Genomic DNA, 13,335 nt, shown 5'->3' with positions numbered 1-13,335 from the left:
TGTGCGTGCATATGGCCATGTGTGTGTGTTAAGATGGTGTTTTGTGTGGGAGGTCTATAATAATGGAGCAGGCCAGCAGGGTAACGCTCTTTCATATGAAAACATAAACTGGTCTATTTCATAATCATCTGTCTAGATTACCACAGTAAGCCCTGGTTGGCATTAGTCTGTCAACAGCCTCCCTCTGAACCCCACTGCAACGCCACAATTATCCAATTAAAACCCCTGTACAAAACAGCAACACACACACACACACACAACTACTAAATCGTGTACATTTGAGTTGGTAATCTCAAAATAAGCTTATATTGTGCAGATGTATCATACAGCAATCATGAATTGATATAGTGAATATAGTTTACTAGACTCCCTGATACTTTGAACTCAACGTATGGTAAAAAAACAGTAGCTTGGAAAGATGGTTCGTTCTGCAAAGCAGCAGACCTTACGGTATATTTTCAACTTATTGCAATCAAAAATATCTACATTTCCGACTTATATCACTAGCTGATGTATGGCTAACACGGTGTTACTGTCCATAGACGACAGAAACATGACCTGAAAAGACTTCCTGAACACAGTCAGTTAAAAGCATTCAAATGAGTTCAGCTGGGACAGATAGGCCCCCAGAGGACAACTAACCTACAGAAATAGACCGGTAGAAAAGGACGGACAAATCCTAGAAGAAATGAGTAACAACACAGACTTTTAAAGCTGTAACCCAGACGAACAGAACTAATAGAGGAGAGAAAGGCAGGAAGACTGGAACAGAAAAATAGGTGAGAAATAAGAAGATGGAGAGAGCAGTGTGTTAGCTTGTTGACAGAGGAGACTGCAGATCAGCTCAGAGGTTATTACACAACAGGGTCATTTTTGCCTCTTTTTCTAATGCGCTCACACACACGCGCACACACACACACACACACACGCACACACACGTAATCACACACACACACACACACGCACATGCACACACGCACGAAAGCACACACCCACACACACACACACACACACACACGCACGCACACACACACACACACACATGCACGCACGCACACACAGACACACACACGCCTGCACAGACACAATGTAATTGTGCTTTCATTTTCTACGCAGACTGAGACTCATGGACATAAACCATCTCTCTTTCACACACACTCACACACACAAATACACACGCACACATACACACAAACACACGCACACACACAGTACATACACACACACAGTACATAAATACCTTCTCCTTGGTGCCTGACTGGGAGCAGTCTGGCCGGGTGCGGATGGTGAAGGGGGAGGCCAGGCGCAGCAGTATGGCCTGGAAGGTGGGCTGGATCCTGGGGGAGATAATCTCAAAGCAGTCCCTGAAGGAGAGGGTCCGGTGAGGCTCGATCCGTGCCTGCCTTCTCAGACCTTCCCCTAGCTGCAGCAGCTCCATGCTGGGGCCCAGCACCAGGTGGAAGGGGAAGGCCCTGCAGAATGTTGCCGGACCGATGCGCAGGTCAGTGGGGGAGAGGGAGAGGGGCGGGAGGGTCTGCTTGGAGGTCTCTGATGGAAGGGTGACAGAGGGAGGGATGGAGGAAGAGGAGGGGAAGGTTTCTCTGATGAGGAAGGACAGTGAGACGGGGGCAGACAATGAAGGGGGTGAGGGAGACGAGGAAGGAGAAGCGGTGGGAGTAGGGATGGAGTCTCCTCCTGAGTGTGCTGCGTCCTCATTGGGCGACAAGGACGCTAGGGGAGGGGCTTCCTTCACCACAACTTGGGAGTGGAAGATTCGGCGTGCGACACCTCGAATCAGACCAGGCATAGCCAATCCCACGACAGGGGCGGGGTTAAAGCAGTGGAGGAGGAGAAGCTTTCCTCCCACCCTCTCCCCTCCTCCTCTCTCCTCCTGGTGAGGGTCTTTGCATTGAAAGGAGGGGCTCTCTGAAGAGGCGCGGCGTCCGGTCGAGGTTCTGATGTGTTCTAAGATGGCGTCAAAGCCGTTAAAGAAGTCCTGCAGGTTCCCTCCCACTGCTCTTAGAACACGCTCGTTCTCCTCGAAACACAGACCGAAGAACTCCTCCCCGAAACGCTCCCTCAGCTCACAGAACCGCACACCTAGAACACAGCGCAAACAGAACCTCAGGACAATGTAAGAACAACACAACCACAACATCAAGACGATGCAAGGACAACACAACCACAACATCAGGACAACGTAAGGACAACACAACCACAACATCAGGACAACGTAAGGACAACACAACCACAACATCAGGACAACGTAAGGACAACACAACCAGAACATCAGGACAACGTAAGGACAACACAACCACAACATCAGGACAACATAAGGACAACACAACCACAACATCAGGATAACGTAAGGACAACACAACCACAACATCAGGACAACGTAAGGACAACACAACCACAACATCAGGACAACGTAAGGACAACACAACCACAACATCAGGACAACGTAAGGACAACACAACCACAACATCAGGACAACGTAAGGACAACACAACCACAACATCAGGACAACGTAAGGACAACACAACCACAACATCAGAACAACGTAAGGACAACACAACCACAACATCAGGACAACGTAAGGACAACACAACTTCAAAATAAACAAACACAGCTGGAGTGCCATGGCTAGGCTGTGGGGAGTTATTTACTGTGAAGGAGAGGCAGAGCAGAACACTGATCTGGAGTCTGCTTTAGACTCCAGATCACACACACACACACACACACACACACACAGACACAGACACACACACACACACACACACACACACACACACACACACACACACACACACACACACACACACACACACACACACACACACACACACACACAGCTGCTGTTTGTCTGACTGATCAGTCAACCCTGATGCATAACAAACAGAGAGATCACTACAGGCTGGACAACACACAAAAAACTACAAAACACACACACACACACACACACACACACACACACACACACACACACACACACACACACACACACACACACACACACACACACACACACACACACACACACACACACACACACACACACACAGGTGGGTTAGGTAATGAGGGTATGGTGAGGAGCATGCTGACATTTACAGGCATGTCACGGCTGAGACAGATATGGAGAGAGGGAGGTAGAGAGAGATGGAGGGAGGGAGATTGTAACGGCAGATTTCCTCCTCTTCGTCTGGTGTAGCAGGGATCGGACCAAGACGCAGCGTGGTAAGTGTCCATGTTTTAATAGAACAAACTGAACAAGACACAATACAAAATAACAAAGAGTATCTAACCGAAAACAGTCCCGTGTGGCACAAACACTGACACACTGACACTGACACTGACACACAAACACCCACAAACCAACAGTGAAAACAGGCTACCTAAATATGGTTCCCAATCAGAGACAATGAAAAACACCTGCCTCTGATTGAGAACCATATCAGGCCAAATGACAAACCTAAACATAGAAACACAGAACATAGACTGCCCACCCCAACTCACGCCCTGACCATACTAACTAAAGACAAAACAAAGGAAAATAAAGGAAATAAGGTCAGAAACGTGACAGAGATAGAGAAATGGAGAGAGGAAGGTAGAGAGATGGAGGAAGGGAGGTAGAGAGAGCTGTAGAGAGGGAGATAGAGAAATGGAGAGAGGAAGGTAGAGGGAGGTAGAGAGAGATGGAGGGAGGAAGGTAGAGAGAGCTGTACGGAGGGAATTAGAGAGATGGAGAGAGGAAGGTAGAGGGACCGAGGTACAGAGAGAGATGGAGGGAGGGAGGGAGAGGTGGAGGGAGGGATGGAGGTAGAGAGAGATGGAGGGAGGGAGGTAGAGGTGGAGGGAGGGATGGAGGTAGAGAGAGATGGAGGGAGGGATGGAGGTAGAGAGAGATGGAGGGAGGGAGGTAGAGAGAGATGGAGGGAGGGATGGAGGTAGAGAGAGATGGAGGGAGGGAGGTAGAGGTGGAGGGAGGGATGGAGGTAGAGAGAGATGGAGGGAGGGAGGTAGAGGTGGAGGGAGGGATGGAGGTAGAGAGAGAGATGGAGGGAGGGAGGGAGGTAGAGGGATGGAGGTAGAGAGAGAGATGGAGGGAGGGAGGTAGAGGTGGAGGGAGATGGACGGAGCTAGAGATTGATGTCGGGAGGGAGGTAGAGGTACAGAGAAGGAGTACACTGAGGAACAGGTTGTGCTTTAACCTAATGACCATCAGTACTGCAGCACAAGGATGGAGGGAGGAGGAGAAAGAGGGAGGGAGGGTGACAGATAGGAGAGCCAGGAAAGGGAGAGGAAGGAGGAGACAAAAGAGAAAAGCAGAAAGAGGTGAAGTGTGTGTTTGTCAGAACTCCACCCAGATGTGTCTCCTCCTCATTAGAAGGTAGCTGTAGGGTTCCAGAGGGGTTTGTGTTCATGCATGTGGAGAGGCTGCTTTTAGTTGCAGAGTCCAGCTGAAGAATCATTCTAGTGTAAGCACCAAGTAAGCATTATAAATCACACGCCCATTCCACACACACAAATTTATTTTTTGGGGTGAAATTCCAGGACTTTTGGGGAGTCAAAATGACACACATACGCACACACTAACACACACACACACTAACACACACACACACACACACACACACACACACACACACACACACACACACACACACACACACACACACACACACACACACACACACACACACACACACACGCATGGTAGAGTGATACTGACCCTGTAGAGTAGCCATGTACTGTAGTATTCCAGAGACGTCCGCCTCTTCTCCAGAACCACAATGATCCACAAAGGGACACTTCTCCAAAGTAACACTTTTCTTTTCCTCCTTCCCATCCTCTCTGCACCTTTGGCACACACACACACACACACACACACACACACACACATACACACACACACACACACACACACACACACACACACACACACACACACACACACACACACACACACACACACACACACACACGTGCGGAATGGAGACATAAAGATGATATAACAGGCTAGAGAGCACCTACACACACACACACATAAACACACACGCACACACACACGGTCTTCTACAGCTAACCTTGTGGGGACACACAATTTAGTCCCATTCAAAATCCTATTTTCCCTAACCCCTTACCCTAACCTTAAACCTAACCTTCACCCTAAACCTAACCCTAGCTCCTGACCCTAAAACTAACCCTCCTAACCCTAACCTAATTCTAACCGTGGCACTAATTCTAACCTTAACCCTAATCCCCCTAGAAATAGCATTTGACCTTGTGGGGATTTTGTGGGGACTAACAAAATGTCCCCAGTTGGTCAAATTGTTATTCATTTACTATTCAAGTATAGTTAAGCAAACACCCCCCCCCCCCCCCCCCCCCCCACACACACACACACACACACACACAGAGCATTGAACAGAAACTCACACCAACACAAACAGACAGTAATACTCTACTAATTCAAAGAAGGACACAGAGCAATGTTCACACAAAATACAAACACATGTTACGTAACGGATAAATTAGTTACATGCTTTTCTCAATTATAACAATTAGATGAAAAGGAACAATGGCCTTGCTCTTTTGTGACCTCACTATGTTACTAGAGATTATTACTCACAGAGTCTTTATCCACTCTTACCAAGGTCTATAGCTACAGCTAGTACACCATTCTCAAGGGCACAGACACACACATACACACACACACACACACGCATACACACACACATGCATACACTCACACACATACATGCATAAACACACACACACTCACACACACACATACACACACACATACACACACACATACGCGTACACACACGCATACACACACACATGCGCACACACACACACAAACGTACACATATACACGCGTACACACACACACACACACACGCGCACACACACACAAACACACGCATACACAGATGCATACACACACATGTGTGCACACACACACACACACACACACACACACACACACGCATACACAGATGCATACACACACACACAAACACACGTGTGCACACACACACGCAGCACAGCAGTCCTTACCTGATCTCTTTCTGTCTGTAGAACTCTAAGGTTCTCTGTAAAGACTGTTGAACCATCTGGGTCTGAAAGAAGATGGGAAAACAAATGTTACTGGGCCAGTAACCAAAAGGTCACTGGTTCGAAACCCTGAGACAATAAGGGGGAAAGTCTGGCGATGTGCCCTTGAGCAAGTGACTTAACCCTAATTGTTGATAATGTCAGACCCTGGCCGTGACCTCGCTCTCCGAGGGTTTCTCAGGGAGATTTGGGATATGAAAAAACACATTTCCAATTCACACATACGTATTAATACACACTAGTACATGTGTGGAATAGGACAAATATAAGAACATTGTTGTCCTGGTCGTAACTAAAACCTCAGGGCCCTATATATAAAAACAGATAATTTCAACAGCCTGCATTTAAAGCTGACATCACAACGCTTTACAAACGGTCCAGTAATGTATAACTGGCGCACAAAAAAACTATATTTTCCTATCAACAACAAAAAAAAATAATACAGAAAGCTTTAAATATTCAAAATCCAGTTTTACCTCTAAATTCCTCTGCAGTGGGCTCTGACTGAGACAGTGTGTGTGTGTGTGTGTGTGTGTGTGTGTGTGTGTGTGTGTGTGTGTGTGTGTGTGTGTGTGTGTGTGTGTGTGTGCCCGCGTACATGCCATGTGTTTGTGTGTAAGAGAGAGTGGTGTTAATATGATGAACATTAATACAATCCTGTAGCAACGCTAAAAGAACACTGTGTCAGTCTGTGATCATCCTACGGCCTCTGCTGAAACCTGCTGTACAGGACACCAGCATCTGGGGTCATCCTACGGCCTCTGCTGAAACCTGCTGTACAGGACACCAGCATCTGGGGTCATCCTACGGCCTCTGCTGAAACCTGCTGTACAGGACACCAGCATCTGGGGTCATCCTACGGCCTCTGCTGAAACCTGCTGTAAAGGACACCAGCATCTGGGGTCATCCTACGGCCTCTGCTGAAACCTGCTGTGCAGGACACCAGCATCTGGGGTCATCCTACGGCCTCTGCTGAAACCTGCTGTGCAGGACACCAGCATCTGGGGTCATCCTACGGCCTCTGCTGAAACCTGCTGTACAGGACACCAGCATTTGGGGTCATCCTACAGCCTCTGCTGAAACCTAATGTACAGGACACCAGCATCTGGGGTCATCCTACGGCCTCTGCTGAAACCTGCTGTACAGGACACCAGCATCTGGGGTCATCCTACGGCCTCTGCTGAAACCTGCTGTACAGGACACCAGCATCTGGGGTCATCCTACGGCCTCTGCTGAAACCTGCTGTACAGGACACCAGCATCTGGGGTCATCCTACAGCCTCTGCTGAAACCTGCTGTACAGGACACTAGCATCTGGGGTCATCCTACGGCCTTTGCTGAAACCTGCTGTTCAGGACACCAGCATCTGGGGTCATCCTACGGCCTCTGCTGAAACCTGCTGTACAGGACACCAGCATCTGGGGTCATCCTACGGCCTCTGCTGAAACCTGATATACAGGACACCAGCATCTGGGGTCATCCTACGGCCTCTGCTGAAACCTGCTGTACAGGACACCAGCATCTGGGGTCATCCTACGGCCTCTGCTGAAACCTGCTGCACAGGACACCAGCATCTGGGGTCATCCTACAGCCTCTGCTGAAACCTGCTGTACAGGACACCAGCATCTGGGGTCATCCTACGGCCTCTGCTGAAACCTGCTGTACAGGACACCAGCATCTGGGGTCATCCTACGGCCTCTGCTGAAACCTGCTGTACAGGACACCAGCATCTGGGGTCATCCTACAGCCTCTGCTGAAACCTGCTGCACAGGACACCAGCATCTGGGGTCATCCTACAGCCTCTGCTGAAACCTGCTGTACAGGACACCAGCATCTGGGGTCATCCTACGGCCTCTGCTGAAACCTGCTGTACAGGACACCAGCATCTGGGGTCATCCTACAGCCTCTGCTGAAACCTGCTGTACAGGACACCAGCATCTGGGGTCATCCTACAGCCTCTGCTGAAACCTGCTGTACAGGACACCAGCATATGGGGTCATCCTACAGCCTCTGCTGAAACCTGCTGTACAGGACACCAGCATCTGGCTCATCCAACGCTACTGCTTTTTCACTGTCTTTTTACTGTTGTTTTTATTTCTTTGCTTACCTATTGTTCACCGAATACCTTTTTTTTGCACTGTTGGTTAGAGCCTGTAAGTAAGCATTTCACTGTAAGGTCTACACCTGTTGTATTCGGCGCACATGACAAATAAACTTTGATTTGATTTAATTGATATATACAGACATAGTGTATCCGGGTCCTGGTGTATAGGAGACCAGCATCTGGCTCATCCAACGTTATATATACAGGCATAGTGTGTTTGTGTCCTATGAGAGTATCCTTGTCTTAGCCATTCATTCACAGAACATACGTCATCGACACACACACTTACTCTCTCCACACATTACCAGCAGCAAACCAGTAAACACAATGACAAGCACACATCTTTTATCAAAATTCACCGACACAGACAAGCAAACATTCACATCACAAAGACTTGTACATGAATCCATACAAACACACACACATACATATGCTATGAAAGGCGGGTTGGCTTGTTAATTAACACAGTGGATACAAACACACACACATACACACACACACACATACACACACACACACACACACACACACACACACACACACACAAAATGAAAAAAGTGTCAATTATTTGCGTCTTTAGTTTTAATTTCTCAGCATCTCTCTCTCTTCTTTCCTCTCCCCTCTCCCTCCATCATCCATATCCTTCCTCTGCCCTCCTTTCCTCTCTCCTCTCCCTCCATCATCCGTATCCTTCCTATGCCCTCCTTTCCTCTCTCCTCTCCCTCCATCATCCGTATCCTTCCTCTGCCCTCCTTTCCTCTCTCCTCTCCCTCCATCATCCGTATCCTTCCTCTGCCCTCCTTTCCTCTCTCCTCTCCCTCCATCATCCGTATCCATCCTCTGCCCTCCTTTCCTCTCTCCTCTCCCTCCATCATCCGTATCCTTCCTCTGCCCTCCTTTCCTCTCTCCTCTCCCTCCATCATCCGTATCCTTCCTCTGCCCTCCTTTCCTCTCTCCTCTCCCTCCATCATCCGTATCCTTCCTCTGCCCTCCTTTCCTCTCTCCTCTACCTCCCTCATCCGTATCCTTCCTCTGCCCTCCTTTCCTCTCAATTCAATTCAATTAAATTCAAGGGGCTTTATTGGCATGGGAAACATGTGTTAACATTGCCAAAGCAAGTGAGGTAGACAATACACAAAAGTGAAACAAACAATACAAATTAACAGTAAACATTACACATACAGAAGTTTCAAAACAATAAAGACATTACAAATGTCATATTATATAGATACAGTGTTGTAACAATGTACAAATGGTTAAAGCACACAAGTTAAAATAAATAAGCATAAATATGGGTTGTATTTACAATGGTGTTTGTTCTTCACTGGTTGCCCTTTTCTTGTGACCTCCTCTCCCTCCATCATCCGTATCCTTCCTCTGCCCTCCTTTCCTCTCTCCTCTCCCTCCATCATCCGTATCCTTCCTCTGCCCTCCTTTCCTCTCTCCTCTCCCTCCATCATCCGTATCCTTCCTCTGCCCTCCTTTCCTCTCTCCTCTCCCTCCATCATCCGTATCCTTCCTCTGCCCTCCTTTCCTCTCTCCTCTCCCTCCATCATCCGTATCCTTCCTCTGCCCTCCTTTCCTCTCTCCTCTCCCTCCATCATCCGTATCCTTCCTCTGCCCTCCTTTCCTCTCTCCTCTCCCTCCATCATCCGTATCCTTCCTCTGCCCTCCTTTCCTCTCTCCTCTCCCTCCATCATCCGTATCCTTCCTCTGCCCTCCTTTCCTCTCTCCTCTACCTCCTTCACCCGTATCCTTCCTCTGCCCTCCTTTCCTCTCTCCTCTCCCTCCATCATCCGTATCCTTCCTATGCCCTCCTTTCCTCTCTCCTCTCCCTCCATCATCCGTATCCTTCCTATGCCCTCCTTTCCTCTCTCCTCTCCCTCCATCATCCGTATCCTTCCTCTGCCCTCCTTTCCTCTCTCCTCTCCCTCCATCATCCGTATCCTTCCTCTGCCCTCCTTTCCTCTCTCCTCTCCCTCCATCATCCGTATCCTTCCTCTGCCCTCCTTTCCTCTCTCCTCTCCCTCCATCATCCGTATCCTTCCTCTGCCCTCCTTTCCTCTCTCCTCTACCTCCTTGATCCGTATCCTTCCTCTGCCCTCCTTTCCTCTCTCCTCTCCCTCCATCATCCGTATCCTTCCTCTGCCCTCCTTTCCTCTCTCCTCTACCTCCTTCATCCGTATCCTTCCTCTGCCCTCCTTTCCTCTCTCCTCTCCCTCCATCATCCGTATCCTTCCTCTGCCCTCCTTTCCTCTCTCCTCTACCTCCTTGATCCGTATCCTTCCTCTGCCCTCCTTTCCTCTCTCCTCTCCCTCCATCATCCGTATCCTTCCTCTGCCCTCCTTTCCTCTCTCCTCTCCCTCCATCATCCGTATCCTTCCTCTGCCCTCCTTTCCTCTCTCCTCTACCTCCTTCATCCGTATCCTTCCTCTGCCCTCCTTTCCTCTCTCCTCTCCCTCCATCATCCGTATCCTTCCTCTGCCCTCCTTTCCTCTCTCCTCTCCCTCCATCATCCGTATCCTTCCTCTGCCCTCCTTTCCTCTCTCCTCTCCCTCCATCATCTGTATCCTTCCTCTGCCCTCCTTTCCTCTCCCCTCTCCCTCCATAATCCGTATCCTTCCTCTGCCCTCCTTTCCTCTCTCCACTCCCTCCATCATCCGTATCCTTCCTCTGCCCTCCTTTCCTCTCTCCTCTACCTCCTTCATCCGTATCCTTCCTCTGCCCTCCTTTCCTCTCTCCTCTCCCTCCATCATCCGTATCCTTCCTCTGCCCTCCTTTCCTCTCTCCTCTCCCTCCATCATCTGTATCCTTCCTCTGCCCTCCTTTCTTCTCTCCTCTCCCTCCATAATCCGTATCCTTCCTCTGCCCTCCTTTCCTCTCCCTCCTTCATCCGTATCCTTCCTCTGCCCTCCTTTCCTCTCTCCTCTCCCTCCATCATCCGTATCCTTCCTCTGCCCTCCTTTCCTCTCTCCTCTCCCTCCTTCATCCGTATCCTTCCTCTGCCCTCCTTTCCTCTCTCCTCTCCCTCCATCCTCCGTATCCTTCCTCTGCCCTCCTTTCCTCTCTCCTCTCCCTCCATCATCCGTATCCTTCCTCTGCCCTCTATCTCTCTTCTCAAGCAGTTCTCCTCCCTCCTCTTTCTCTCTCCTCTAAGGCAGTATGTTTGTATGTGACTGTGTCTGTGTACGGCTTTAATTAGGGAATGTAGTGTAAGTTACGGCACAGTTCCATGTCCCACAGTACACACACAGCCTTGGAAGTTGATGATCTACAGTACTGTAGAACAGTTATGGCTCACACCACTAACTACCACCTCCCTGCATATATTTATGTGTGTGTAATGTGTGGTGACAGGAGGAGGATATGTCCATTTGTGTTTGAAGATGCTGTGTGTGTCCTCTGTTCTGGGTCACTGTGGCTGGCCTGGTTGACAGTATCAGGACCATGAAGTGAACACCAAGTACATGCTCTGTTCTCCGGGTCATGGTTGACTGGTTGCTAAGAGTGGTTCACTCATTGCTTTGCTCTTGTACGATTGGGTCACCATGATTGCAGTCTCTGTGTGTGTGTGTGTGTGTGGGGGGGGGGGGGGGGGGGGGATGGGGGGGGGGCATCTCTGCTTTTGGCCAGGGCGTAGCAAGCTAAACACTTCCTTCCCTAAGACCAAGGAAATTAAAAACAGCATTGTATAAGACCAGGATATCTTTATCACCATCATCATCATTATCAAGTGCATCTCTAATCTCTAATATCTATTTTCCCCTAGTTTCTGTTCCTTATTGTACACTGTTCTGAAAACACAGGTTAATGATGCTGTAAACTGAAGGCCTCCCAACCAGGTATTTTATTTAACCTGTCCACTTCTTTCACTTCAGTGCAGGTGGAGGAGAGGAAGCTACACTAGGTAAACAGATACAGTCTCACCAAATCTCACCCTGAATAACCTCATCGCTCAGTAAGGAGTGATATAGAATAGGCCTAATCTACTACCCATTCTTCTATCTCTCTCTATCTCGCTCTCTCTGTATTCTAACAGTCATCTCTAGCGTGCTGGTCCTTTTGTAACCACGCAGGTGACGCATGCAGAGGAGAGAGAAATACCGGAGAAAATCTCTCTATCTGTGTTTTTTGTAAATGTATCCTACCGTGGGCGACGTTAACCTCCTCAAGCTCTCCCCGAGCGAGTCCAGGTTCACGCGCTTCCGTCTGTTCGCTCGTTTGGGTCCTGGTGCGTCCTCGAACGGGCACGCGAGCTTCTCCACCGGGCTCTTGCCGTTCCAGATGCGTGAAAAGGGGCAGGCGTCGCCATCATCTCCGGGGCTCTCCAGGCACTCCGAGCCCATCGAGCTGAACGACTCCGAAGAGATCTTGCGCGAGGACATGCTGCTGCTGCTATGCGCGAAAAGTCTGGGCGCGTACGCGTGCGGCGGCGAAACAACACACCGCCACCGGGACTCATCAGATTCACTCGCGTGGGAAAGATGGGGAGGCGCGCGCACCGGTCAAGAGCGTGAGCGACACGAGCTAGAGAACAAATGTATTACCCAAACCAAGATGCTCTCGCGACGGCCAGAGAGGGACTATATTCACCAGCTGAATCTCATGTCTAACGGTTTTAACCGTTGTCCTTTTTGTTTCCCCTTTGAAATCCCAGTTGAAGTATTGTCTGCTGCGCACCTCTCCACTATCACATCCTCTGTGGATTCACGGCTTTCTGACTCTCTCTCTCTGTGGACTATTCATGCTTTCATTCCTTCACCCTCGCATCCCTGCAGTTGGCTGTATTCCTCCCCTCTCCAGAGGGCAGGAAACGGTGTGTCCAGGTGCGGGCCTGAGAAGGATCGGGAGATACAGAGAGATGCTTGCGGAGTCAGCTTGCAGTCAAACACCAGCTCGAGCCGCTACCTCGTGGAGTTCTATCTGTCCGCTCGAGCTCTACAGCATCACTATTTTACCTCCATCCGGCTCAGCCAATCAGATATAATATCAGTCTAAACCCTGCCCCCCCCCCCCCCCCCCCCCCCCCCCCCTCCTTACCATCCCTGTGAGAGAGATACTTTAGTTTAGGGCTAGGCTGCTGTTTGGCGCAGATATTGACGGAGGAGA

General features: G+C 49.4%; 1 protein-coding gene across 1 annotated transcript in view; it reads right to left on the bottom strand.

Moving 5' to 3' along the window:
• Window positions 1–13,108, bottom strand: part of LOC120028864 (guanylate cyclase soluble subunit alpha-2-like) — a 51,758-nt gene extending 38,650 nt beyond the window's left edge. Inside the window, exons 1-4 of the mRNA XM_038974116.1 lie at window positions 12,375–13,108; window positions 6,067–6,128; window positions 4,733–4,860; window positions 1,241–2,100 (exon numbers count right to left, since the gene is read on the bottom strand). Of these exons, the coding sequence (XP_038830044.1) occupies window positions 1,241–2,100; window positions 4,733–4,860; window positions 6,067–6,128; window positions 12,375–12,611 (1,287 nt within the window). The 5' untranslated portion in view covers window positions 12,612–13,108. The remainder of the gene's footprint in view (window positions 1–1,240; window positions 2,101–4,732; window positions 4,861–6,066; window positions 6,129–12,374) is intronic.
• Window positions 13,109–13,335: the final 227 nt, after the last annotated feature.

This window comes from Salvelinus namaycush, chromosome 34 (genome assembly GCF_016432855.1).
Source record: "Salvelinus namaycush isolate Seneca chromosome 34, SaNama_1.0, whole genome shotgun sequence".
Classification (NCBI taxonomy): Eukaryota; Metazoa; Chordata; class Actinopteri; order Salmoniformes; family Salmonidae; genus Salvelinus; species Salvelinus namaycush.
Note: the sequence above shows the minus strand (reverse complement) of the source record. Positions and strands in the feature narration are given on the sequence as shown.